Source organism: Ictalurus punctatus, chromosome 5 (genome assembly GCF_001660625.3).
Source record: "Ictalurus punctatus breed USDA103 chromosome 5, Coco_2.0, whole genome shotgun sequence".
In the NCBI taxonomy this organism is placed as follows: Eukaryota; Metazoa; Chordata; class Actinopteri; order Siluriformes; family Ictaluridae; genus Ictalurus; species Ictalurus punctatus.
In genome coordinates, this window is record NC_030420.2 from 10,656,568 (window position 1) to 10,683,913 (window position 27,346).

General features: G+C 41.0%; 1 protein-coding gene across 1 annotated transcript in view; it reads right to left on the reverse strand.

Moving 5' to 3' along the window:
* LOC108264953 (ERC protein 2) overlaps positions 1 to 27,346 on the reverse strand; it is a 291,196-nt gene that overhangs the window by 160,485 nt on the left and 103,365 nt on the right. Inside the window, exon 8 of the mRNA XM_053680567.1 lies at positions 14,295 to 14,432. Within this exon, the coding sequence (XP_053536542.1) occupies positions 14,295 to 14,432 (138 nt within the window). The remainder of the gene's footprint in view (positions 1 to 14,294; positions 14,433 to 27,346) is intronic.

Genomic DNA, 27,346 nt, shown 5'->3' on the forward strand with positions numbered 1-27,346 from the left:
GCCAAGGAATGTAATAAGACCAGTTTCATTGCGATAAGCAAAATTAACCAAATGCAATTAGCATTTTTTGAAATTGAATTCTAATTTTTGACCAGAAAGTGGCGCTGCCCCAGAATTTTTCGAGTACCTCCAGTGTCACGATTCAAAGTTGGAGACAGAGCACATGCAGAATTTAAAACATTTAATAGATAACGCAACAAACTACAAAAGACACGAATACAACAAGGCAAAATACTATGGCTAAGGCTAAACATAAACTAAGAAACAAAACTGGGTAACAGGGACAAAAGTAAAGTTAGACAAATATAAGACAAGGAAGCAGTGCAAACAGTATATATATATATATATATATATATATATATATATATATATATATATATATATATTTATATATATATTATATGAGTGCTTGTTAAACAGAAACGTGATACAGGTGCAGGTGGTCATGTGACATTGATGTGGTACGGTGCAGTGGCTGTTGGGAAATGAAGTCCAGAGTTCCATGCTTGATACATGACAGAACCGCACCCCCTAGGGCGCTTCTCCCGGAGCGCCAAAATGCAGTCCTCCCTCTGGCGGTCCTGGCCCCCTGGGCAAAATGTCCCCAGCTGAAGCAGAAGACTGAGCAACGTCCTCAACATAGCAGGCAAGCAGAGCGACCTCCTCAGCGTAGCAGGCAAGCAGAGCATCGTCCTCAGCGTAGCAGGCAAGCAGAGCGTTGTCCTCAGCGTAGCAGGCAAGCAGAGCGACGTCCTCAACTGGGCAAGAAGGCAGAGCTTTGTTGTCTGTGGCAGCCGGCTCGGGCATGATATCCCTGGCCCAGCTTTAATGCAGAGCGATGGCCACTGCACAGTCAGTGGGTTGAACAAGGCTCAAGGCAGAGCCTGAGGGGGAAGCGACATTCCCCATGATGCTAGTAGGGAGAGTGCCGCTCTCCATGTGGTACACAGGGGAGCGAAGTTCTCCGCGAGGCCGGAGAAGGGAGGGAGGTTCTCCATGAGGCAAGAGGGAAGCTCCAAGATTTCCGCGAGGCCAGAGTGGGGAGCGAGGTTCTCCCCGAGGTCTAAGGGAGGAACTATGCTCTCCACGAAGCATGAGGGGGAAAGACATACGGCAAGCAGCAAAGAAGAGGAGTGACGTCTTCAGCGGACCATGGAGGCAGAGTGACGTCCGCTGCATCCATTGTAGGTCTTACGTTCTGTCACGATTCAAAGTTGGAGATGGAAACAAATGCAGAATTTCAAACATTTAATAGATAACCCAAAAAACTACAAAAGACACGAAGACAACAAGGCAAAATACTGTTGCGAAGGCTTAACATAAACTAAGAAACAAAACATGGTAATAGGGACAAAGGTAAAGTTAGACAAACGTAAGACAAGGAAGCAGCACAACAGTGGCTATATACAGGAGTGCTCGTTATACAGAAACGTGATACAGATGCAGGTGATCATGTGACATTGATGTAGTACGGTGCAGTGGTTGCTGGGAAATGAAGTCCAGAGTTGCTTCCTTGATACATGACATTCAGGGCATACTGCCAAAGACACCAAGTTTCGTAACAATATGCTAAGGCTTTCATAAAATATAGCATTTTATGACAGAATTCAAACTGGCCAACACCCAAAATGGCCAATATGGGAAAACTGGATATCGTTCGACTCAACATGCTACGCCGAATCTAAAGAGAACAGGATTGTGATTTTTGACCAAACTATTCAGAAGTTATTAACAAAAATCAGAAGAATCAGAAGAAAAAGAATTTAGTTTCTAGGACTCATGGTTCAAAAATTATTAACATAAATGTGAGTGCAATTTTGGACCATTGGGGCGCTAGAAAGATTGAATTAGAGACTCCAAAATTGCTGTTGTTATTGTTCAGACTCTCTGAACAATTTTGTTCAATTTCACAATATTTTACCATACAGTTCTATGGGCGGAAGAATAATAATAAGGAGAAGAAGAAAAAGAAGAAAACTAACTATAACAATCAGTGCCTATGGACCTTTGGTGCCTGGCCCCTAATAATGAGAGCTCCCCCTGTCACAAGGGGACAAAGGGCCCTCATACTGGCGAGCAAGTGGAACCAGGTTAAACCTTACAACAGGGCAGAGGTGGAGACATGACATGAATGGTGTGAGGGCAAATTGTAATGATGAAGATTGACATCAGGCCCTGGTGAAGAAGAAACTGGTGCCTTAGTTTCACGGTAAGCTTTTGACTTAAATGGCTATTGTAGAGTTAACACTATGGTTTTGCTCATAGATTTGTTATTTTATATAGTAAAGCTAGGGAAATTAAATATTTTGGCAGGCAAGACTGCATTACAGAAATGTAATAATGGCATCAGAGCTTTGCCAGTAACTTATTTTGATCTGATACATCCTAACAAACAAGCTGAACGCTCATGAATACACATGACTTTTTATTGGTGTGCATGACAGTAAAAGTTGTGCGCACCCAAAAATGTACAAAGAGACACAAAATGGTCACACAATAGCTGATCTTAGGGATCAACTAAATGGAATACTTGAGATATATTTTTATTGGTGAACTTAATATCACATTAAATTAAATGTCAACCATTTTTTTTAACTACTGTATACTCCAGTAACGTGAATCTGTGTGACCAGGAATAACTTTTGTAACTCCAAGTTACTACAAAGTGCAGTGAACCTAGTTTTTCCATATAGGTGGGGCTTTAACTAAAAGCACAAAATCCTCATCACACATCATCCTGACAGCACACACAAAGATCCAAGCAAAGCTTTGTGTTTGCCATTACCAAAGGAATCCACTGTAACAACCTTGATTTACAGATCAACTATCCCTTTAATTACATATTCACTATTCTCTCTACTTTTTTGTTAAATAAATGTCCAACAAATCTGCTAAAGACCAATGTTTGCATGCATTACACTCCTTTTAAAATAGACACCACCATCATTATATTCCATGCTATCCAAATGAGCATGATCAACAATGTCTATTCAGTAAACAATTTAATGTAAGACTCTTCCTTCAAAACAGCACAAAGTTTTACACAGTTAGTTTGCCAAACTGCTAAATTAACACCATATTGAGCATCCATGCAGGAAAATTTGACACATCACACATATTGTGTCTATACATTGATGTAGGCAAATTCCAGGTAAATTAAACAAACCTCATTCTAGTATATCAAAGTGCAGTGCACCTACTTTTTCATAAAGGTGCACTAAAACTAAAAGCCCAAAAGTCAAATGGATGTAATCAGGACTTGCTATTGAGTAACTGCTTGAAGTTTGAAGCCCATCATTCAAACCAGCACAGAATTATTCACCCTAACCCTAACTCTATTTAGCATGGCATAATTTATGGCAAAGACAACACCTTAATCAAACATCCCTATTCAAATTAATCTTCCACGTTAATTTTCTAGGTTTATGTGACTATTTTTCAAGCAAATCAGACAAACCCTCTAGTAAACCAACATGAATCCATATGGTAAACCCATATAAATGCTTTTTTAAAGTGCAATATAACAGTTTCAGTCTAGGTGGTGCTATAATGATGACTCATAATTGTCACATTACTATAATCAGGAATGACTCATTAGTAGCCATGCACAAGTTCCGGCTGATCAAACCAAACATCATCAAGTTATATCCACTCCTGGATTAGCGTATTGTCTCATGCAAATCAATTTGCAGCCATGATGAGATATACATCATTTGAGATATACACTATTCATTATCCATTACTAATCACATATATCTGAAGTTTATTCCAACCAAATTTAAAGGAAATCTGCTGAACTCTCTAGGAGGAGTACAAAAGAGTTTCTGAAAAATATGCAAAAAAAAAAAATATGCACAAATTCCAAAATTAGCCAACTTTCTGTTGGGCGGAGTCACTCAAACCAATGTTAAAAATTTGTTCAATGATGACATTCATGCTCATGCCAAATTTCATGACTGTCAAACCAACTGTCTCCTTACCATTAAAACATTTGAATCTGATTCAGTGTTGTGTCTCAAGCAAATCTATTGCCCATCATTACATCCTCATTTAAGATATCCAATATTCCTTCACAATTTATAATCACATATGTCTGGAGTTTATAATAATTAAATTTAAAGTGAATCTGATTATCTTTGTAGAAGGAGTAAAATTATATATTTGTTCAAATTATATGAAGGAACACAAAACTTCCAAAATGGCTGACTTCCTGTAGGGCGGAGCTCATTCAGAAATGTTAGAGGGCGCTATGGAGTCAACTGGCCAAAACCTAAAAGAAATGACCAACGAATTTATATTTGGGCAAAGTGTGATGAGTATGCCAAATTTACCTGACTTTTTGTTCACCACAAGGGTGTCAAATTTGCGTTTAATACCTAGGTAGTGCTATGGAGCTCAGGAGGCACACCTATGATAAACTGTAATATCAAGTGAAAAATTCTAGCAGAAACTCCTAACAGAAATTGAAATGTAAAGTTTCATCCATTTTCAGCTATTGCAAGCCACTCAAAACACAGAGGGAATTTTTGAAAATCCCACATTCCAGCCAGCATGGCCGACTTCCTTTTAGGCGGAGTCAGATACAACCAAGTGAACCTGTTCGTACATGATGAGTGCAACAACCCTACCAAATCTTATGTTCCTCCAAGAAAATTAATAAAATAACATTCTGCTGTTCGGGGGCTATGGAGCTGCTAAACCACGGCCAAGCCTATTTACTACATCATGTTTTAACTTTCACCAGGTTGCTGAATTTCATTCATTTTGAAGCATCAGAAATGCCTCAAAAATGAGTGAAACCGCTAAATAAAATAATAATATTAAAAAACACACCAAAAACTATAGGCTTTGCACCTTCTGTACAGGCCGCTCTGGTGCTTGGGCCCTGACGAGGGGTCCCCCGTAACAGGGGAACGTAGTCAGAGCAAACTGGCAAACATATGTATCAGTTTAAATGCGTGGTGCTAATATTGATTTGTGTAGACAGATGAGTGAGTGATTTTCTTGACATTAATCTAGACAAGTTTGAACTAATTCAGGTAAAAATGTGAGTGATATTCCAAAGTATGTAAAAAGGGCCAAACTTCCTGCTGCCAGTTGGTGGCACTATGACCATGCCCTGCAATAGACACATCCAGGTAATCAGTCCCCAATAATAAATAAAAATCTCAGTTTTGATCCAAGTCACACAATACACGGCAAAGATATGAGCACTTCTGCCACACTTCCTGCTGCCAATTGGTGGCTCTATGACCATGCACATCCATGTGCCCACAATGACAAATAAAAATCTCAATTTTGACCTTAAATCACACAATGCAAACCAAAGATATGAGTTTTTCCTATATCTAATTTTTATGCCAAGTTTATTGCCAAGCCATGGCAACATCATTCAATATATCTAAAAACCCGCTCGCAATTTAGCATCTTCAATGTCTTGGCATGATGTTGGCCATGTTTGGTGCCTGTCACATAAATCCCCTAGAAGGAGTATTTCAAAATCCAGAGCATGTGTTTTTTCAAACAAACCAAAATGGCTGACTTACTGTGGGGCAGAGCTAATACAAGCCAAAGGGAAAAATGTCTGTCATGGTGAGTCCAATGTCCCCATCAAAACTTGATTATCGGACAAACTGTGTGACAACCACAGCGATAAACTCATACAGAAATGTTAGGGGGCGCTATGGAGTCCAGAACATTGCTAATCTTTGATGGCTGTACCAAGTTTCAAAAGTGTTCGAGTATTCCAAAAGCATGAAATATACATTTGCAAACTAGGGGGCACTCTGGAGCCGATGAGGCACATCAATGCCAAACTGCAATAACAAATCAAAAGATATAAAAGCCTACATTACATCCAACATGGCTGACTTCCTGTTGGGTGGAGTCAGATAAAATCAAGTGAACTTTGTCTTAACACAGGTCTGATGTGTGTGCCATGCTTTGTGAGTTTTCATGCATGAGAAATGCCTAAAAAACAGGTGACTGTGTTAAAAAAATAAAATAAATAATAACATCATAATAATAATAATAATAATAATAATAATAATAATAATAATAATAATAATCATTGTGAAAAAAACATTCCAAAAACAATAGGACTTTAGCACCTCCAGTGCTCGGGCCCTAATAATAATAATAAACGGAGCAGATCCAATAGGACCTCGGGCACTAATTAAAGCTGCAAGCAGCGATGAATGTGCCACTGCACCCTGGTGCATGTTGAGGCTGCTCTGCTAGGTGAACGCCATTCCATTATTTTTACAACTTTTTAGCATTTATATGTTGCTATAAGTGTATCAAGATGTAAAACATGTCACTTCCTTTTAGCAGTAGGTGGCGCTATGACTATAACTAAATATTGGCACATAGATGTATTCAGGCTAGAACTGTAATCAAACATGATACGTTTGGGGCGGATTGGACATTGTATGTATGAGTTATAACAACTTCCTTTTTCATGGCTAAACATCGAAATTTGTCAGACCGCTACGGCCACACCGTGTAGTGAAAACTCCAAAGCTTCATAATTTAGCATTGCCGAGGCCTTTAGATTAGGCCGACCAAATATGATGTTGTTACGCCACGGCCAGCAGATGGCACTACGGCACGGCTTCTGACTGGTCACGTGACTCTTTTGTTTTTGTTTGCTTCCTGCTTGGACATTGATTTAAGTCTGATCATGTCTCTGATTTGCCCCAGGTGTCCATGTTTTGGTTTGATTATGTTGACTATTTAAACCCCTCGGTGACTGCGCACTTGGCGCAGTATTATTTGGTTTACATTGGTCATGTTGAGGAAGTATGATGGTATGTGCTAACGTGTAGCATGCTAGCGGTCGTAGCTAGATGTCAAGAGTCCTGCTGTCCAGCCCAGCCGAGGAGGTCGTCATGCTGCCCTGCACAGCCGAGGCAGCTGTCCTCCTGTCCAGCCCAGCCGAGGAGGCCGTCCCTCTGCCCTGCACAGCCGAGGAAGCTGTCCTGCTGTCCAGCCCAACCGAGGAGGCCGTCCCGCTGCCCTGCACAGCCGAGGAAGCTGCCCTGCTGTCCAGCCCAGCCGAGGAGGCAGTCCCGCTGCCCTGCACAGACAAGGAAGCTGTCCTGCTGTCCAGCCCAGCCGAGGAGGCCATCCCGCTGCCCTGCACAGACGAGGAAGCTGTCCTGCTGTCCAGCCCAACAAAGGAGGCCGTCCCGCTGCCCTGCATGGCCGAGGAAGCCGTCCTGCTGCCCTGCCCGGCCGAAGAGGCCGCCCAGCCCTCCAGTCCCGCTGGGGACGACACCCAGTGTCCCAGAGCTGCTGGGGGCGGCGCCCAGTATTCCAGAGGCGGCGCCCAGAGTTCCAGTGCCGCCGGGGACGGTGCTCCGACTTTCAACCCCGGTGGGGGTGCTGCTCCGCCCCTCTGCTGCCCGACGGAGGCTGCCTCGCTTTCCGTGGCAGCGAGAGACAGCTCGCACAGGGGCCCGGGACCCCCGTTGGAGGGGGGTTCTGTTACGCCACAGCCAGCAGATGGCACTGCGGCACGGCTTCTGACTGGTCACATGACTCTTTTGTTTTCGTTTGCTTCCTGCTTGGACATTGATTTAAGTCTGATCATGTCTCTGATTTGCCCCAGGTGTCCATGTTTTGGTTTGATTATGTTTACTATTTAAACCCCTGGGTGACTGCGCACTTGGCGCAGCATTACATTGGTTTACATTTGTCATGTTGAGGAAGTATGACGGTATGTGCTAACGTGTAGCATGCTAGCGGTCGTAGCTAGATGTCCAGAGTAAGTATAGTCAGTAGAGACCGCAGTCCCTGTGTTTTGTTTGTCTGCTAATTAATAAAGACTTTGACCTGCACCTGCATCTGCCTCCAGTCCCATCTCTTAACAGATGTTGATCCAATGAAATGTTTAGGAGGAGTTCAATAATGTATGAGGCCTGGAAATGGCAAAATCTGAGCAAAAATTTAAGAGAAAAATCAAAATGGCTGTCTTCCTGTTGGGTTAAGGATATGGTTCTAAGAGACTTTTTTGTGCAGGTTGGCATGTTTGGCCACAGGCCTGTGGCCGACGCACAAGAAACAAAGATCACACCTCCCGCGACTGCCGCTGTGGTGCTTAAGCGACAGCTCCGCCTCAGCACCATTAATCTTTTGGACAGCTGGAGAACGTGTGGCGGTGGGGCGGGGCCGCCGACACATACATGGCTGCTGAATGGTGTGCGGCATGGGAAAATTCCACCATCCAGCAGGTGACGGGAGAGTATAAAAGGGGAGAGACTCCGCTCGCAAGAGAGAGGAGGCTCTCAGTGTACGTATGATAACCGTTGCTGTGTGTTTTGGAGAAAGCCCCAACGCAAGTGAAGACTCCGCCCCTTGGCTGCACCCGCGGTTTCTCCTGATGGCAAGATGGGAACCCCGTTACTCGAGAAACCTCCAGCACGCCCTAGGCAACCCCGCCGCGATGAAACATTACACCTCACACCCCCACTTCGACACCCACACACACATGCACACCCACACCCTCTCACAACCCGTTGGTGAATAAAGATTTCTCCAATACAGACACTGAAACTGCCTCCTGTGTGTCTGTGCTCTGTCTCCCACTGGCTAAGTTCCCTACACTGGTGGAGGATGCGGGCATTCCAAGCCCTGAAGGAAGCCCTCACCAGCACCCCGTGCTACGTAACCCGGACTTTGACCTCCCTTTCACCGTGCACAAAGATGCATCCGAGACCGGGCTGGGCGCAGTCCTCTCACAGACCTTCAAGTGGGAGGAGAACCCGGTCCTCTACATTAGCCGAACGTTGTCCGCAGCTGAGAGGAGGTATGCGGCCGTGGAGACAGAGGTCCTGGCAATAAAGTGGGCCATTGAGGAGCTACGGTACTACCTGGCCGGGCGGCACTTTGTCCTGGTGACAGACCACGCCCCACTCCAGTGGATGGCTAAGGCCAAGGACACTAACGCCCGGGTAACTCAATGGTTCCTCTCCCTACAGGATTTCTCTTTCCAGGTCCAGCACTGGGCAGGGACCCAACACGGGAATGCAGATCCTCTCACGACGGGAACCCCGTTACTTGGGAAACCTCCAGCATGCCCTAGGCAACCCTGTCACGACGAAACACTTCACCTCACACCCCCACGTCGACACCCACGCACACATGCACACCCATACCCTCTCACATCCCATTGGTGAATAAAGATTTCTCCAAGAGAGACAGTGAAACTGCCTCCTGTGTGTCTGTGCTCTGTCCCCCGCTGGCTAAGTTTCCTACACGTTACATATGCCTACCATTTTTCATATATGCAGGTGAAATGCAGTGTGAGGCAAACCATTAAAATGTTGTATATGCCTCTATCGAGCCATTTTGACACACTTAATTCTAAAACCTGTACCATATATGTACATTTTTGCCACTTCTGGTGTATTTGCAAAGTTTTGTGAGTTTTCAAGTATGTTTAGGCCCTCAAAAATGCGACTCATTTCAGAAAAGAACACAGAATAATAATTAATGGAGCAGATACAATAGGGTCCTCACACCACCAGGGCTTGGGCCCTAATAAACAGAGCAGATCCAATAGATACAAATTACCATATCCAGACCCCTCCAGGATTGTATGGCAACTGTCTTACTATATACCCAAGGTTGGACTGCAGGCCAACATGGAAAAGGTATAGAAGATGTTTGCCCATGGGGTTTAGTGTGTTCCCTTGGTCAAGTAGTGGTGCCAAAACCTGATCTAGCATTCTGTTTCTGTAATAATCTTCAAAACTCCAACAAGGTATTTGACTCTGACAGCAACTCCATGCCCTGAGTGGACAAGCTCACTGAGCACAATGTATCTCTACCATGGACCTCACAAAGTACCCCTTTCAGCTGCCTTTTTTGTGGATCCCAAGGATTTAGTACGCGGTTTCAGACGCAATCATGCTCTCTTGTTTGCCGTCAAATGGTTGAGCACTGCTGTCTGTGTACTTGTCCTTTCGCAAAATGCGGCAAAAACTCCCGCCGACGTTGGTAGTGTGATTAAGGTGTGTACATGTCTATAATGCAGGTCCATAATGTGACAGGAAAACAGGAATACTCCACATGTCTTAAATTGATTCATGTTCACTTCGAGTATGACTTTAGTCAGATTAAGGTAATCAATAATCGCTGTTTACATGGTAGTTTCTTAATCAGAGTATTGTCTTAATCAGGTTAATATTGGATTATTGTTGTCCATTTAAAAGTACTGACTGTCTTTGCGAAGTAATATGCTCAGTTGATCTTTTCTCTGTCATGTATCTGTCAGGTTTCTTTGGTTCTTTCTATTGCTTTCATCTTTTGACATCGTCTCTTTGCCTAACCTTGTTTTGACTGTTTCCTGATCGCCTGACCTCTCCCTGTTTCAGTTTCTGGAATTTGCATTACCCCTTGTTTTTTGTATTAAACTATGTAACCTGCACTTGCTTCTGTCTTAGCTTCCTTTACATGACAGCAAGGAGGTTTATGTATCATGCAGTTGCAGGGGGCATCCTTGTCAAAAGAATAGGTACCTAACATGACTGATGCTAGAAGATCATTAAGAAACAGCGGTTGTCATATCACAGCAAACCAGTAACTACATTTCTCATCCTGCACGGCGGCCTACAGACATGGCCAACATGGACTGCAATTCCCAGAAAACTTACATTCACCCTAATCGCACACACCTGCATCATATTCACAGCACTCACAATCATGCTATATAATAGACCTTTGGAACACAATGACTTTGCAAAGTATTACGTTCAGTTGCTTAGTCTCTGTTGTATTTCCAAGCCTTGTCTTGTGTTTGGTTTTCTGATTATAGTTTATTTACCCCGTTGACCTCGATTCTCTGGTCTGCCTTGTTTAGCCTATCTGACTGATCGTTTGACCCTAGCCTGCCCTGGACTTTGTTTTCTGCCTGATCCTTTGTACTCCTTATTGTTTGATTCAACTGCCATACCTGCACTTGGTTCTGTCCTGCACCTACATTACGTGACAGTGGTCATGGATTGTTCATATCTTTATATATATAGCACTGAAATTCTTTCTTCCTCAACTGAAAGGTCACCATGTGTTACTTGTGAAAGACAACACAGCAGTAGTCTCATATATAAACCATCATGGAGGGTTACCTTCATGCACCCTGTTCAGGCAGGCAACTATTTCTTCTCTGGGCAGAGGGAAAGTTTTTGTCAGTGAGTGCAATGTGAATTCTGGGTAACCAGAATGTGGGGGCAGACATTCTGTCAAGGCAGGGGCTGAGGCCTGGGGATTGGAGGCTCAATCCACAAGTGGTGGAGTCCATATGGTGGAGGTTCGGTCAAGCGGAAGTGGATGTGTTTGCCTCTGAGGAGACAACACACTGCCTGCCGTGATTTGCCCTCACGCACAATTGGGGCTGGACGGCATGGTGCCCACGTGGCACATATCTACCATCCTGGAGTTCTTACAAAGACATTTCTCAGCAGGGTTGGCTCCTTCTACAATTATATTTCTAAAGTGTCTACATCTGTTGCCCAGCCAGTAGTGTTGCAGGCTTTCTGCCCTCCTCCGTTCCTCACAACAGAACAAGAGAAATTGCACCTAGTGTGTCCAGTAAGGGCTCTCTGTACTTATATCCACCGTTCCGGCCAGTGGCATAAGTCAGAGCAGCTGCTGGTCTGCTTTGGCGGCGACAGTAGAGTTGATGCTGTGTCAAAGCAGCGTATCACTAATTGGATAGTGGAACAATCTCTATCGCTTATGAGGTATGCAGTCTTGCTACGCCTCTGGGCATTTTTCTAGGGGCGTTGCCTCCTCAAAGGCTTTGCCCAAAGGGGTATCCTTACAGAATGTGTGTGCTGCTGCTGGGTGGTCTACACCACACACATTCATTCGATATTACAGCCTAGATATAAATTCCACCCTGGGCTCGAGTGTCTTGCAGTGTATTACAGTGAACAGGCCATGCCCTCAGCATGACGGAGTGGGTATTCTCATTCACAAAGTGTGAAGCTGACGCAACACTGAGTTACCTTTGCAAGGGAACATCTGGTTACATATCCATGTAACCCTGTTCCCTGAGACGGGAACTATACGTTGCGTAGTTTTGTTATACTGGGGCATGTCTGTGAACTGCGTCTTCACTTCAGATAATAGAAGTTGACTGCCCAGTTCACCGGTGCAATTTTTATATCACATGATGCCACGTCACCTGGCAGGCCTATAAATAGGTATGATGTTACACGAGCTTCAGATACCGGTCACATGTGAGGGCACTTCCCACAGTGTAAAACTCACACATCGTCTCATTCCCTTCTCAGGGAACAGGATTATATGTGTAACCCAGGCGTTAGTTGATAACAAAAAACAAAAGCAAAAAAAAATGGATCATGGCTCTTTAAATGCTGATGTGGCCTGGGCAGATATAGAATTAGCTATTATTTAGTATCTTGTTCAGTTGTTTTTATTTGATTGTTTATTAAACTGTTTTTCCCTCATCTAAGATAATAGAGTTCCCACAGATGTTCAGAAATGGCACAGAAAACTGACAGTAGAAAGGAAAATCACAATTTTTGTTGTCAAGTCTGTTTTGAAATCAAGTGCTGCAGAAAGCTAGAAAGAAGTACCTCCAGGACTCTGAGAACCAAGGTTCTAATATTGCATTGTTTATTAGTAACAATCATGATTAAGTGACTTTAATATCACCTGACAGACTTGGTGTGAGAATTCCACATACAAAACAAATAAGACTGAACATTAACTAGTGCTCTACAGGTAAATAAAGGTTTAACAATGCCACTGAAATTCCATTGGCCATGACTCAGATATTCCACACTCTGAAAAGCCGCTTCATTTCTTAACTTTCAGGAAAATTACAAGTCTGGTTTGGTAAATATACCACTTAATGACCTTCACCGAGCAAGGCATATGGCAGCCTAGGCTTTCTACGCATTTCATCCTGTGAAGTTTGAAGCCAGCTGCCAGAAGAGTTACTGCAGAGCAGAGCAGTTATGGGAAGCAGCTTAATTTCTAACAACTGCACATACTAAACAAAACTTCACAACTAACTCTGACCACCAATTAGCATGTCCAGCCATAAACTACCACAATGATAGTATTAGAATTAGTAAGCACAGTAACTTGACATTTTTGTACCATTGCAAAAAGTCATTAGTTTTAACTCGGGGTTGTTTGTTTTGTTTTGTTTTGTTTTGCTTTGGTTAAGGTACATTGCAGCATAGCTGACACATATTGACACATCAACAGATTATTTTCCTATAACACCACAACTTGAGGTGCGTTGCACCTCTATACCGTATCCATTTGTCAATGCATAACAATTTTTTACTGTATTAATCAAAGCCACATCATGCTTTTGAACCAATTATGGTTACATTTAATATATGGAACATCTGAGGAACAAGGTATTTTCACTTTACATCATAACAGCTATAAACAGTTGTTCACTAACTAGCCTCTCTTTTATTCTTTTTCTTGAAGTTAATAAGACAAAAAAAATTCAGCTTGTCATTTGACCAAGAAACTGAAAAGCACGAATTCTGATTCAGAAAACTGTTACACTGAACACATTTTATATACATGTTACATAAACATGTCCTAACAGAAAGCTTCTACATATCAAAGATTAATTGTTTTATTTTGATAAATAGCATAATTTTAGTCATGTCATGTAATCAGAGAAGGAACTCTGAAATACAGTTCCCAGCAGCCACTGCACCACAGTCACATGACCACCTGCAACTGAATCACGTTCCTGTTAATTGAGCAGTCATGTATATAGCCACAGTTTACACTGCACTCTTTGTCTCACGTTTTTTTTCTTTGCCTTTATCTCTGTTTCCGTGTTTTGTTCTTTGGTTTTTGTTTAGTCTTTGCCACAGTGTTTTGCCCCAATGTCATAGTGTTTTTGTATGTTGTTTAGTTCTTTATTAAAATTTATAAATCTGCACTTGCATCCGTCTCAACCTCCATAACGTGACAAGTCATTTTTATTAGCTATGGTATAAAACCTTAAGATCAACAGTTCCTGTGACTACAGGTTGGTCATCCCTAATGTGGTCTGTGTAACAGGAGCAACTACTGTATATGATTTGCCATTATGTATCCAGTCATGCAGGTGAGGCTAAATTAAAGTATGAGAGTTCTACTGCAGGTCTCAACACCTGTTCAATTGTAGCAAACTAAAATGTAACTTGATGTTACAAAAAAAAGTGCTAAGATCCATGCTATCAACTACATAGCACTATTCATTCAAGTCTTTTAGTTTTCCTTTGTCTCTCTATTTTCATCTGTACCTTTTCAGAGAGTGCTTCCTCAAGGGTGGCAAGGGCTGTGTCTGTGTTGCTGGAGTCAGTCTGTAGAGACTTCACTCTGTCCCTCAAACATCCCAACTGCTTTTCCTTATCCTTCAACTGATCCTGTAGATTTTCAATCTGAAAGAGAGTGGAAGAAAGAGAGACATAGAGAGAGAGAGATAGAGAGAGAGAGAGAGAGAGAGAGAGAGATAATTGGGTGTATTGTTTTTCATTATAACACAAGAAAAAAACTGAATATGCTACAATATTTCAAAACTATTGACATCTCTGACATATGGGTGACAGTGCATGGTTGCAATCCTACTGTAATTAACATTCAAGATGCTCCTCTCACCAATAACTGGTCTTTTACCAGACAGAGTCTGTCTCTCGCTCTCTCTCTTTTTCTGTCTATATAACCATTGTTAATAGGGATTGTATGTGTATTTACTTCAGTCCCTTTTCTATATGCATTTCTGTTTTTGAGGATGTTTGAGAACATCACCTGTGAAAAAGTTTTTTCACCGGAAACATCATGAATGGACAATAGGACAGAGATCATCACTCTGTTGCTCTGCAAATGAATGAAGACGCTCAGGCTCAAAGTGTCACCCCATTCAAATATACCCCAAGGCAGATTTCCGATTAAGACATAGCCATATTCCCATACTCTTTAAAGAAGGCCTTGTCTGCATTCCTGTCATGGGTACATTGACAGATAAAACCAAAAACATTACTATAACCATTTGTAAATTAGTGAAATTAGCTGATGCCGTCTATGGCTAAATTGCTAACTCCCGAGTTTAGTGCCTGAAGGAGGTTTATCTGAAAAGCTAAACAACAAGAAACAGTGGGAAAAGAATCCACAGAGGCTAGAGATAACGTTGCTACAGCATTATTATGCAACCCAGTGAAGAACATAAACCAGAGATTAAGTGATATGTAGCCATGAAGACCAATAAGAGAGTGCAAGAAGCAAAACTGGGAGTAAGGGCACTTGGCTCAGTATGCTTTGAGTACAAAATGTTCTGTCACTGCCTTCCCAGATTGACTTGTTTCATGTTTAAATTAATGTGCTCAATGTGTCTTGTGCTCTTCTTCTTTTTTTTTTTAGACAGAGAATTCTAGATTTACCATGTATTATTTGAGAAATGTTTATTATGTTAATAAAATTAGATTTGCGATGCTCATATTTGTTATCTTGAGATGGTATCAATTGGTCTACTACATATAAAATACATACAGAAATAGTGTATCACTAAACATTCCTCCTTCAACCATCATGAGTTATAATTTAACAGTGGGGTGTCAATGGATGTTAGATCATAGGTGAATAAAGGTGAGATTCTGACACAACACAATGCACACAATGTTACATGGCCACCCTTAGTCAGTGTGTGTGGTTCCCATGGAGCATTAGAGAGGCTTATTTCAGGGCAAATTTAACATGGTGCTCTGGCCAGAAGAAAAATCGTTCCATTCCTCCCACAGCTGCATTTTCTTTGGGCTGCTTGGTCAGCAGAAACAACGCCACCACCAAAATATTTAACTGCACTGTACAGCCACCATGCAGTTGAGCGAGGGAAAAAATGCGGCCTGAACCCTGAAACCATTTTCTGAATTTTTTTTTCATTTTTATGGGAAGATGGCATAAGTGCAGTCTATAGAGAGGGTCATAGGAAATTAATTAGAAATAGATGCTCTTTTCAGGCATAAATATTCTACTTTTTAACATGGTGCTCTGTTCAGTAGTCACTTCTCTTAAAAAGGTTATACTGACAAAGAGAGAGAAGAAGAAGAAGAGAGAAACCGTGAGAGAGAGAGAAAAATGGACCACCTACAGCTGGAGTGCTTGGACTGTAAACTGAGCTGATATATCATAAACATTGAGACACCGTTGCCTGTTTAGGCCCAGATTGCTCTGGCTGCTCTTCTCACAGTAGCAATATGCAAGTGTGTATGTATGTTTACTTCTTTTTTATTTTTACATTTGGTTTTGTTTTTGAGGATTTTACATCAGTTGTCATCTCTGAAAATAACAATTTAATAGGAAAGATCAAGCTGGCTATTGGTCAAAGGAACAGATCCGAGATCATAATTGTGGCTGAAAGTAAATATATGGGAGGGAGCCTTTTAGAGCAAACTCAATCAGTAAACTTTGCAACACACATTTGTCTAACGGTAACTTAACTTCAACCTCAGTAGCCAACAGGAAACCCTTTGGCTTGTTTAGTTTTTTGTTTCGTATTATATGTGCGAGTGTATTGTATTGTGTATTTTTTTTCGTATTATATGTGGGAGTGTCATTGTCTGGGGCTGCATGAGTGTTGCCGGCACTGGGGAGCTACAGTTCATTGAAGGAACTATGAATGCCAACATGTACTGTGACATACTGAAGCAGAGCATGATACCCTCCCTTATTCCAGCATGATAACAACTCCAAACACACCTCCAAGACGACCACTTGCTAAAGAAGCTGAGGGTGAAGGTGATGGACTGGCCAAGCATGTCTCCAGACCTAAACCATATTGAGCATCTGTGGGGCAACCTCAAATGGAAGGTGGAGGAGCACAAGGTCTCTAACATCCACCAGCTTTGTGATGTCATCATGGAGGAGTGGAAGAGGACTCCAGTGGCAAACTGTGAAGCTCTAGTGAACTCCATGCCCAAGCGGGTTAAGGCATTGGTGGAAAATAATGGTGGCCACACAAAATATTGACACTTTGGACCCAATTTGGACATTTTCACTTAGGGGTGTACTCACTTTTGTTGCCAGAGGTTTAGACATTAATGGCTGTGTGTTGAGTTATTTTGAGGGGACAGCAAATTTGCACTGTTATACAAGATGTACACTCACTACTTTACATTGTAGCAAAGTGTCATTTCTTCAGTGTTGTAAGATTAAAAGATATAATCAAATATTTACAAAAATGTGAGGGGTGTACTCACTTTTGTGAGATACTGTATACAGTGGCAGAAATAAGTATCGAAGGTGTCAAATATGTTTAACTTTTCAGTAAACATATTTCTAATAGGGCTACTCACATGAGTTTGGTATTAACTCAAGAAATCCACACACATAAAGAAATCCAAACATTAAAGTCCATAAATTATGTGTAATAAAGTGTTGAACACGCTAACTGAAATTTATTTAATACTTAACCTTTGTTTGTAATGACAGCTTCAAGATGCTTCCTGTATGAAGAAATTAATCGGCCTCAGTATTCAGTGTGACTTTGACCTCATTCTTCTGAACATATTGTCTTTAAATCTTGTTCAATTGGATTCAAGTCAGATGATTGACTGGGCCACTCTAACACCTTGATTTTTGTTCTCTGAAACCAATTGAGAGTTTCCTTTGCTGTATGCTTTGGATCGTTGTCCTGCTGGAAGGTCAACCATGTCTCATATTAATCATCCTGGTGGATGGCAGCAGATTCTTCTCAAGAATCTCCCAGTAAAGGGCTCCATTCATCGTTCCTTCAATTATATGAAGTCTGCCAGTACCATGTGATAAAAAACAGCCCCACACCATGATGCTTCCACCTCCAAACTTCACTGTTACTATACTGTTTTAGGGTGATGTGCAGTGCCAAACATGGGGTGTAGTATGACAGCTAAAAAGTTAAAATTTGCTCTCGTCTGACCAGACTACACTCTCCCAGTATTTCATAGGCTTGTCCAAATGAGTTGTAGCAAACTTAAATGAGCTTTGACATGCCTTTTCTTTAGTAATGGAGTCTTGCGGGGTGAGCGTACATAGTAACCATGGTGGTGGAGTGACTGACTATTGTTTTCTCTGTGATGATGGTACCTGCTACCTCCAAGTGTTTCTGGAGCTCTTTCCGAGTGGTCCTTGGCTCTTGGGCTACTCTTCTGACTATTCTTCTGACTCCCTGGTCAGAAATCTTGTGAGGAGCACCTGTGCGTGACCAGTTGATGACGGAGTGATGTTGCTTCCACTTGCGGATAATGGCCCCAATGGTGCTTATTGGAAGATTCAGAAGTTTTGAAATATGTTTGTATCCGATTCCATCAATATGTTTTGCAACAATAAGGTTGCAAAGGTTTTTGGATAGGTCTGTGCTTTTACCCATTATGAGATGTTTCTTGTGTGACACCTTGGTAACAAAAAGCCTTTTTATAGTCCATCAATTTACTAACCCAGCTGATATTAATTTCCACAGATAAGGGGTATAATTACTTTCTAACTACTTCCGGATTTCAGCTGGTTCCTTGCCTTACCTTGCCTCGGAGAACTGCTTTTTCTTAGCATGTTCAATACTTTTTTCCTGTCTCATTCCACTTTATTACACATAACTTTATTTATGGATTTTAATGCTGTGACTTCTTTATATTTGCAGATTTCTTGAGTTAATACTGATGTCTGGTGAAAATTTCATGTGAATAACCTCACTGCAAATATATGTACTGAAAAAAATGTTGACATGTTCAATACTTATTTCCCCCACTGTATGTATGTATATATACCCTATATATATGCACCCTATTTTTATTAGCACAAATTATATTATAGATTTTTTATTTTATGACTTCTACATTATCAAGTCAGTACAAAAAACATTTTAGATTCCCAAACATTAGTTTTCTAGCACAAAATTAAATGTTGCAGAAAAATGTTTGCATGTCATTAAAGAAAGCAGCATATTACATAAGAGATCACTTTTCAGACAAAAAACACTATGAAGGCTGCTGGGTTTTGTTGCAAAAGTAAGAAGCAAGTGCCATAGTCAAAGTCTCCAGAAGAACTGGGGCTTGTTCTACTGCACAAATTGTACTGGAGACAACTAATTTTATTTTTATATGGATACACCAAATATTGACTTTGTTTTATTTACTACTGTTTACTGCTCTTTACAGTCTTTTTTTAAAATGTAGAAACATTTAATTGAATTGTTTTTAAGGTATCTTTGCTCTTCAGCATTTCTTTGCATCTGCCTATACACAGTTGTGCCCAAAAGTTTGCATACCCCTTGCAGAATCTGCTAAATCTTAATACTGTTAACAAAATAAGAGGGATCATAAAAATGTCATGTTATTTTTTAGTTAGTACTGTCCTGAATAAGCTATTCCACATAAAAGATGTTTACATATAGTCCACAAGACAAGATTTTAGCTGAATTTATAAAAATTACCCCATTCAAAAGTTTACAAACCCTTGATTCTTAATACTTTGTGTCGTTACCTGGATGATCCACGACTGTTTTTTTGTTTTGTGATAGTTTTTCATGAGTCCCTTGTTTGTCCTGAGCAGTTAACCTGCCCACTGTTCTTCAGAAACATCCTCCAGGTCCTGCACATTCTTTGCTTTTCCAGTATATTCGACAATTTAACAATTTGTAGATTTATCAATTTACACCGATCATCCTGTTCAAAAGTTTACATCCTCCTGGCTCTCAATGTACCGTGTTGCCTTCTGGAGCATGAGTGAATGTTAGCACCTTATGTAATAGTTGTGTATGAGTCCTTCAGTTGTCCTCAGTGTGAAAAGACTGATCTCAACATCATATAGCCATCATATAGAAAAGCATCTTCCACAAAAGCAATGTACAGGACCTGGAGGATTTTTCTGAAGAACAGTGGGCAGTTTAACTGCTCAGCACAAACAAGGGACTCACGAACAACTATCACAAAACATAAAAACAGTAGTGGATCATCCAGGTAAAGACGCACAGTATTAAGAATAAAGGGGAAGTAAACTTTTGAACGGGCTAATTTTTATAAATTCAGCTATAATCTTGACTTGTGGACTATGTGTAAACATGTTATGTGAAATAGCTTATTTAGGACAGTACTAAATAAAAAATGTGATTTTTATGACCCGTCTTATTTTGTTAACAGTATGAAGATTTAGCAGATTCTGCAAGGGGTATGCAAACTTTTGGGCATAACTATATATATATATATATACACATACATATATATATATATATATATATATATATATATATATATACACATACATATATATATATATATATATATATATATATATATATATATATATATATATATATATATATATATATATGTGTGTGTGTGTGTGTGTGTGTGTGTAGTTAACAAAAAATCCATGTGTTACTCATGTGGAACAGTCAAATGTCCCTACAAGGTGAAAATTGTCAGATATTCCTATCTTGTAGAGCCATCAGGTCCTCACCAAGCTTTAAACACACACACACACACACACACACACACACACACACACACACACACACACATTCACAAAAACACACAATCACATACAGTAAGATTTTGCCCTCTAGTGGTTCAGTTACACAACTACAAATGGAATGCAAACATTTGTTGTCCTGTAACAAAACTAGAGACTAAATATTATTCTTTCATCCTTTCTTTTTAGGAGAAACAGTATGGGTTCATAAGATGAAAGGCTTAAACTACCTCCCACCTCTTCCCTTGGCTGACACTGTGTGATGTCATCTACACACTCACTCATGGACGCATCACTCATGTTATCAGGCAGTTGATGGCTCTTAATTATGACATCATATTCAACAGAATAAGCATGACTTGAGAGTACGAGTGGGAGAGAAATGGCAAAAATGGATAGAGTAAGAATTAGAGGGACAGAGGGGTAGAAAACATATGGAACCCCAAGAAGAAATCAGACAAGATGTGAAAAAGATGAAAAAAAAGAATGTGAGACATTCTCCTCCAGAGGCACTCAAGCTCCTCAGCACCACTGGCCTTCCATTTTTGGCCTATCAGTGACACATATTCATATTGTTTTAAACATTTTGGTTCCTTCCCTAACCCTTCCGTGCATTTTAGCACCAGTGAACTGCATGAACCCCCCCCCACTATTGGAATGGATAAACAGAGAAACTCTAGAGCCAAGCCAGTACAGGAGGAACGTACATCATGGGAAAAGGCTTTGATATTTCACCTTCAAACAGCTATTATTTTCTCATCTGTTCATTTGAGAATGGGGAACCATCTAAGATTTGATCTAAGATTTGTCATGATTTAGGAACTCTTTCCATACTCATTACTTTGATTTGTACACAGCAGTAGACCGGCTGTCTCTGGCCTACATTCACTTACATTACTTACATCTTGCAATGCATTTCTACAGAATGTAATAAAACTGGATTCTGGTAAATGCACAAAAGGACAAGAAAAAAAGTTCATCCTCATTACATCAAATGCACTCTATGCATACACACTGTGTATTTGATTTGCATTTATCATTTATTTCTAGTGATGTCATGCAGACAGTTAAAATCCCATCCTGTTGCAAGTAAGTAATATACATCTGTACAAAATACTTTTTTTTAGATCAAAGATGTTTTTTGCCTTGTACAAAAAATATTTTTTTGTATAGATTTTTTTTTCTATTACAAATACAGAAAATGAAGTCTAGGCATATGAGTTTAGTGTGTGTGTGTGTACTACAATTTCAAGTGAGCCCATGCTATCAGCTGTCACAGTGTCTGGTCAAAATAATGCCATCCTAGATGGTCACAAGAAGCTTGGTAAGAAAAATATAGAGAAATCTGCATCTGAAAACAGGAACATCTCGGAGACCCAATTTGTTACGGATTTTCACATGCATTTGGTAGCGATTCAGTTAGCCTGTGGGCTGGAGGAGTCAATGTGCATTTGTGTGTGTCTAAATACAAGGCTATCAGTGTGCTGAAGAAATGCTGCCCAAACTGGAAAAAAGTGCAAGACTCTTTCCCGTTTTATATATATATATATATATATATATATATATATATATATATATATATATATATATATGTATCTCACAAAAGTGAGTACACCCCTCACATTTTTGTAAATATTTGATTATATCTTTTCATGTGACAACACTGAAGAAATGACACTTTGCCACAATGTAAAGTAGTGAGTGTACAGCTTGTATAACAGTGTAAATTTGCTGCAGTGTAAATAACTCAACACACAGCCATTAATGTCTAAACCGCTGGCAACAAAAGTGAGTACACCCCTAAGTGAAAATGTCCAAATTGGGCCCAATTAGCCATTTTCCCTCCCCGGTGTCATGTAACTTGTTAGTGTTACAAGGTCTCAGGTGTGAATGGGGAGCATATGTGTTAAATTTGGTGTCATCGCTCTCTCACACTCCCTCATACCATTCACTGGAAGTTCAACATGGCACCTCATGGCAAAGAACTCTCTGAGGATCTGAAAAAAAGAATTGTTGCTCTACATAAAGATGGCCTAGGCTATAAGAAGATTGCTAAGACCCTGACACTGAGCTGCAGCATGGTGGCCAAGACCATATAGCGGTTTAACAGGACAGGTTCCACTCAGAACAGGCCTTGCCATGGTCGACCAAAGAAGCTGAGTGCACATGCTCAGCGTCAAATCCAGAGGTTGTGTTTGGGAAATAGACGTATGAGTGCTGTCAGCATTGCTGCAGAGGTTGAAGGGGTGGGGGGGGTCAGCCTGTCAGTGCTCAGACCATACGCCAGACACTGCATCAAATTGGTCTGCATGGCTGTCATCCCAGAAGGAAGCCTCTTCTAAAGATGATGCACAAGAAAGCCAGTTTGTTGAAGACAAGCAGACTAAGGACATAGGTTACTGGAACCATGTCCTGTGGTCTGATGAGACCAAGATAAACTTATTTGGTTCAGATGGTGTCAAGTGTGTATGGCGGCAACCAGGTGAAGAGTACAAAGACAAGTGTGTCTTGCCTACAGTCAAGCATGGTGGTGGGAGTGTCATGGTCCGGGGCTGCATGAGTGCTGCCGGGACTGGGGAGCTACAGTTCATTGAGGGAACCATGAATACCAACATGTACTGTGACATACTGAAGCAGAGCATGATCAGTATGCAGTATTCCAGCATGATAACAACCCCAAACACACTGCCTTGCTAAAGAAGCTGAGGGTGAAGGTGATGGACTGGCCAAGCATGTCTCCAGACCTTAACCCTATTGAGCTTCTGTGGAGCATCCTCAAATGGAAGATGGAGGAGCACAAGGTCTCTAACATCCACCAGCTCTGTGATGTCGTCATGGAGGAGTGGAAGAGGACTCCAGTGGCAACCTGTGAAGCTCTGGTGAATTCCATGCCCAAGAGGGTTAAGGCAGTGGTGGAAAATAATGGCGGCCACACAAAATATTGACACTTTGGTCCCAATTTGGACATTTTCACTTAGGGGTGTACTCACTTTTGTTGCCAGCGGTTTAGACATTAATGGCTGTGTGTTGAGTTATTTTGAGGGGACAGCAAATTTACACTGTTATACAAGCTGTACACTCAATACTTTACATTGTAGCAAAGTGTAATTTCTTCAGTGTTGTCACATGAAAAGATATAATCAAATATTTACAAAAATGTGAGGGGCTTACTCACTTTTGTGAGATACTATATATATATATATATATATATATATATATATATATATATATATATATATATATATATATTACACAGAGACACAAAAGTAAGGAGCTCAACAAAAACAAAACTTTTGCTTCCTAAATATATATGTACTGGTAGTCAATCAGAGGGTGCTGATGTGCATTTTGGGGTGCAATACTGCTACATGCATGGCAACTGGGAATTGAAAGAAATTGAAACTGAGTAGCTGGCAGAACACCTTACAAATCTTATGCCAGCTAATAAACTACCCAGATTGTCATGAGAAGTAAAATAAGAATAGGTCTATTTGTGTGTTAATCCTAACAGTGAATTATATATTAGATTATCCAAACTATTTTATGTTTATGATGTATTACTTATTAAGTTTAAATTGTATTACATATTCTTTTGCAATAATTGTGCTGGAATGAATAACAATTTTCATGTGGAATCCTGTAATCCTATGTGCTCTTCTCACTTTTTTTTACACCACCAGCATAGTTAAGGAAAAAAGGCTGAAAAGCTTAGCGTAAAAGGCTAACATGTGCATCACCTCCATCACTTCACTTCAGCACCCCCCACATTAACTGTGTCCCTATCACTACTCCCCAGCCCAGGAATGCTGTCGTGATTGCCTGTGCAATTATCAGCCACTTTTGGTTGTTTTTCTCCCTTTCTCTTTCATTTCTTTTCTTTTACTTACTTTCAAAGCATTTTCTTAAAGCTTTGATCCGAGTTGGAAAAGGGAAAAGAAAAAAGGAGAAGAGGAGGAAGAAGTAGAAGAAAAAGAAGAAGAAAAAAACAATTGGCCCAACCAGCCAAAATATCTACAGCTGTGGGTCCACCCATGGCAAACAGCAAAGTGCTCAAAATGGGCTTTATCAAAGGGTTATCACCCCGTCTCATCACTCCAAACTACCACAGGGTCCTTCTCCTTAAGCAGATGGCAGCCTGACAAAGAACTAATACTCTATCAATTCATTCCTTCATCACAACCACAGAAAATCTCTATCTCTGCTACAAATCTTCCGCTGCACACTGGTCCCCCTTGATGCATAGACTTCTCATCAGCTACGAGGCTTCCTGGCTCCAGTGTTTCTCATCTGGGAAGTATTATTGGGGAAAAAGGGGACCGTCCTTCATCAGGGGGGATCCCCCAGGGACCCATGCTCGGCCCTATGACCAATTGCCATCTGGTAATCATTGAGAAGTCATCAATGAATGAGTGCCTGGCAGTTAGGCTCAACATGTAAGTGATCTATTATAAGGCTGGTTATCAATTGCTGGACGTCTGTTTGGATCTGCATTAGATCTGAGAGTGCAAGAGACATAGAGATAATGTAGGGAGAGGTAGATATGATAAAATGCACAGATGTCAGAAGGTAAATTTTCTTTTATTTTTAAATGAAGTTTAATTTTAACTTCTAAAAAAATTAAGATATATACACACACACACACACACACACACACATATATATAATATATATTAATGGTGCTTTAGTTAGCATGGTGCTTTAGTTAGAGAGTGAAAACAACTGTGTCTGGAAGGTATGCCAGCTAGCCACCAGGAACCATCCACCAACCGCACATCGTCAATGTGAACTAACACATCCCCCATGTGTGTGTGTGTGTGTGTGTGTGTGTGTGTGTGTGTGTGTGTGTGTGTGTGTGTGTGTGTGTGTGTGTGTGTGTGTGAGCGAAAGCTTATAAAATATGCCTATGGATTTAAAACAACAAATTTCTGTGATGGAAAAGGTTTGTTCCAATATCACAGACCTCTGATAAACAGGGCAACACAGGCTCACATTTTCACATCGGAAAAGTGAGCAATGTAATAAAGTATTACAAACCAGCTGGGTAACCCTTTAATTGAACCCTGTGTCATGACACAATCATAGCCATGTCATAAACGTGCCATGCATTACGTCATATGTTGTAATGAGTTGTCATAACAGATGTCCATTGATATAACAATGTTATGTTACCATTAGCAGTAATTGTCATCATGAGTATTATAACATTTAATGTTATGCCACATTCTAATTTGTGTTTATCTCTCTCTATTACACAAACTTTGACAGTTCTAACAGCTGACATTTAAATGATATGATATGATGCCATGACAGTCCCTTTATGATACATTGACATAATATATAATATTGAGTGTAGTATTTAGTCACAGCAGTTAACTGCATTTGAATACAAGATTTATGTAAAATATATGATTATTAAACCTATTTCTAGACAGTTTTACTCATTTCAAGCTTGAAATAGTCATGTTGTCATGATTCAGCCAAAAGCCTGTGCATTTTCCTGTGTTCCCTGTTTTTCCCTTCCCCATGTTTCCAGCATTTTCTCTCCCTTGTGTTTCTGTTAGTGTGTGTCTGTGTGTCTGTGTGTGTGTGTGTGTGTGTGTGTGTGTGTGTGTGTGTGTGTGTGTGTGTGTGTGTGTGTGTGTGTGTGTGTGTGTGCGCGTGTGTCTCTGGGTGTGGCGCTCAACCTCTCAGACTGGAACAAGAGAGAATGCACCTTCTGTGTCCAGTAAAGGCTCTCTGTAGTTACGTTCACCGCTCCGGCCAGTGGCGTAAGTCGGAGCAGCTGCTGGTCTGCTTTTCAGTGACAGTAGAGATGATGCTGGGTCAAAGCAGCACATTTCTAATTGGATAGTGGAAGCAACATCTATCACTTATGAGGCGCACAGTCTCGCAACACCTCTGGGCATAAGGGCTCATTCCACTAGGGGGGTCGCCTCCTCGAAGGCTTTGTCCAACGGTGTATCCTTACAGGATGTGTGTGCTGCTGCAGGGTGGTCTACGCCACACACATTCATTCGACATTACAGCCTGGATATTCATTCCACCCCGGGCTCGAGTGTCTTGCAGTGACCCTCGGGCTTGGGTCTTTTTGAACAGGCCATACCCTCGGTATGACGGAGTGGGTATTCTCATTCCCATAGTGTTATGCTAAATGCAACGTGGAGTTCCCTTTGAAAGAGAATGTCTGGGTTACATGTGACCTTGTTCCCTGAGAAGGGAACGAGACGTTGCGTAGTTTGTCATAGCGGGGTAGGTCTGTGAATTGCGTCTTGACTTCAGATAATAGAGGCTGACGGCGCGGTTCACAGGTGCCATATTTATATCACACAACGCGCTTAATTGCCACGTCACCTGATCATGGCGGGCCTATAAAGAGGCATGAATTTACACAAGCTTCAGATGCCTGTCGCACATGAGGGGCACTCCTCATACTGTTATACTAAATGCAACATCTTGTTCCCTTTTCATGGAAGAGGGTTAACCCAGACGTTTTGTCACAATCCCTCAAAGCGTTGCGGAGATACAGCCTCTTGTTCAATTTTGCTCATTCTCCAAAGTCTTTGAAGCACCATTAAAAAACGGTATGGTTTATCAAGATCCTGTGAATAGATTTTTGTTGGAAGTGCCTCTAGATGATGCAGGCCATTTTCATGCAAATCGCCCCAATGGTCTAGGAGGAGTTAGAAAAATTAGGTTTTCAAAAAATTTTAAAATAGCAGACAGGAGTTTGCTCGACCATGACATAATTGGTATCGTTGCTCTCGGCTGAACTACGGAATCTATCAAGACCTGTCTCATGATAGTAGGCAAAAGGAGTCAATAGCTATTATCTTTTTATTTTTTTAGAACTAGCATTATA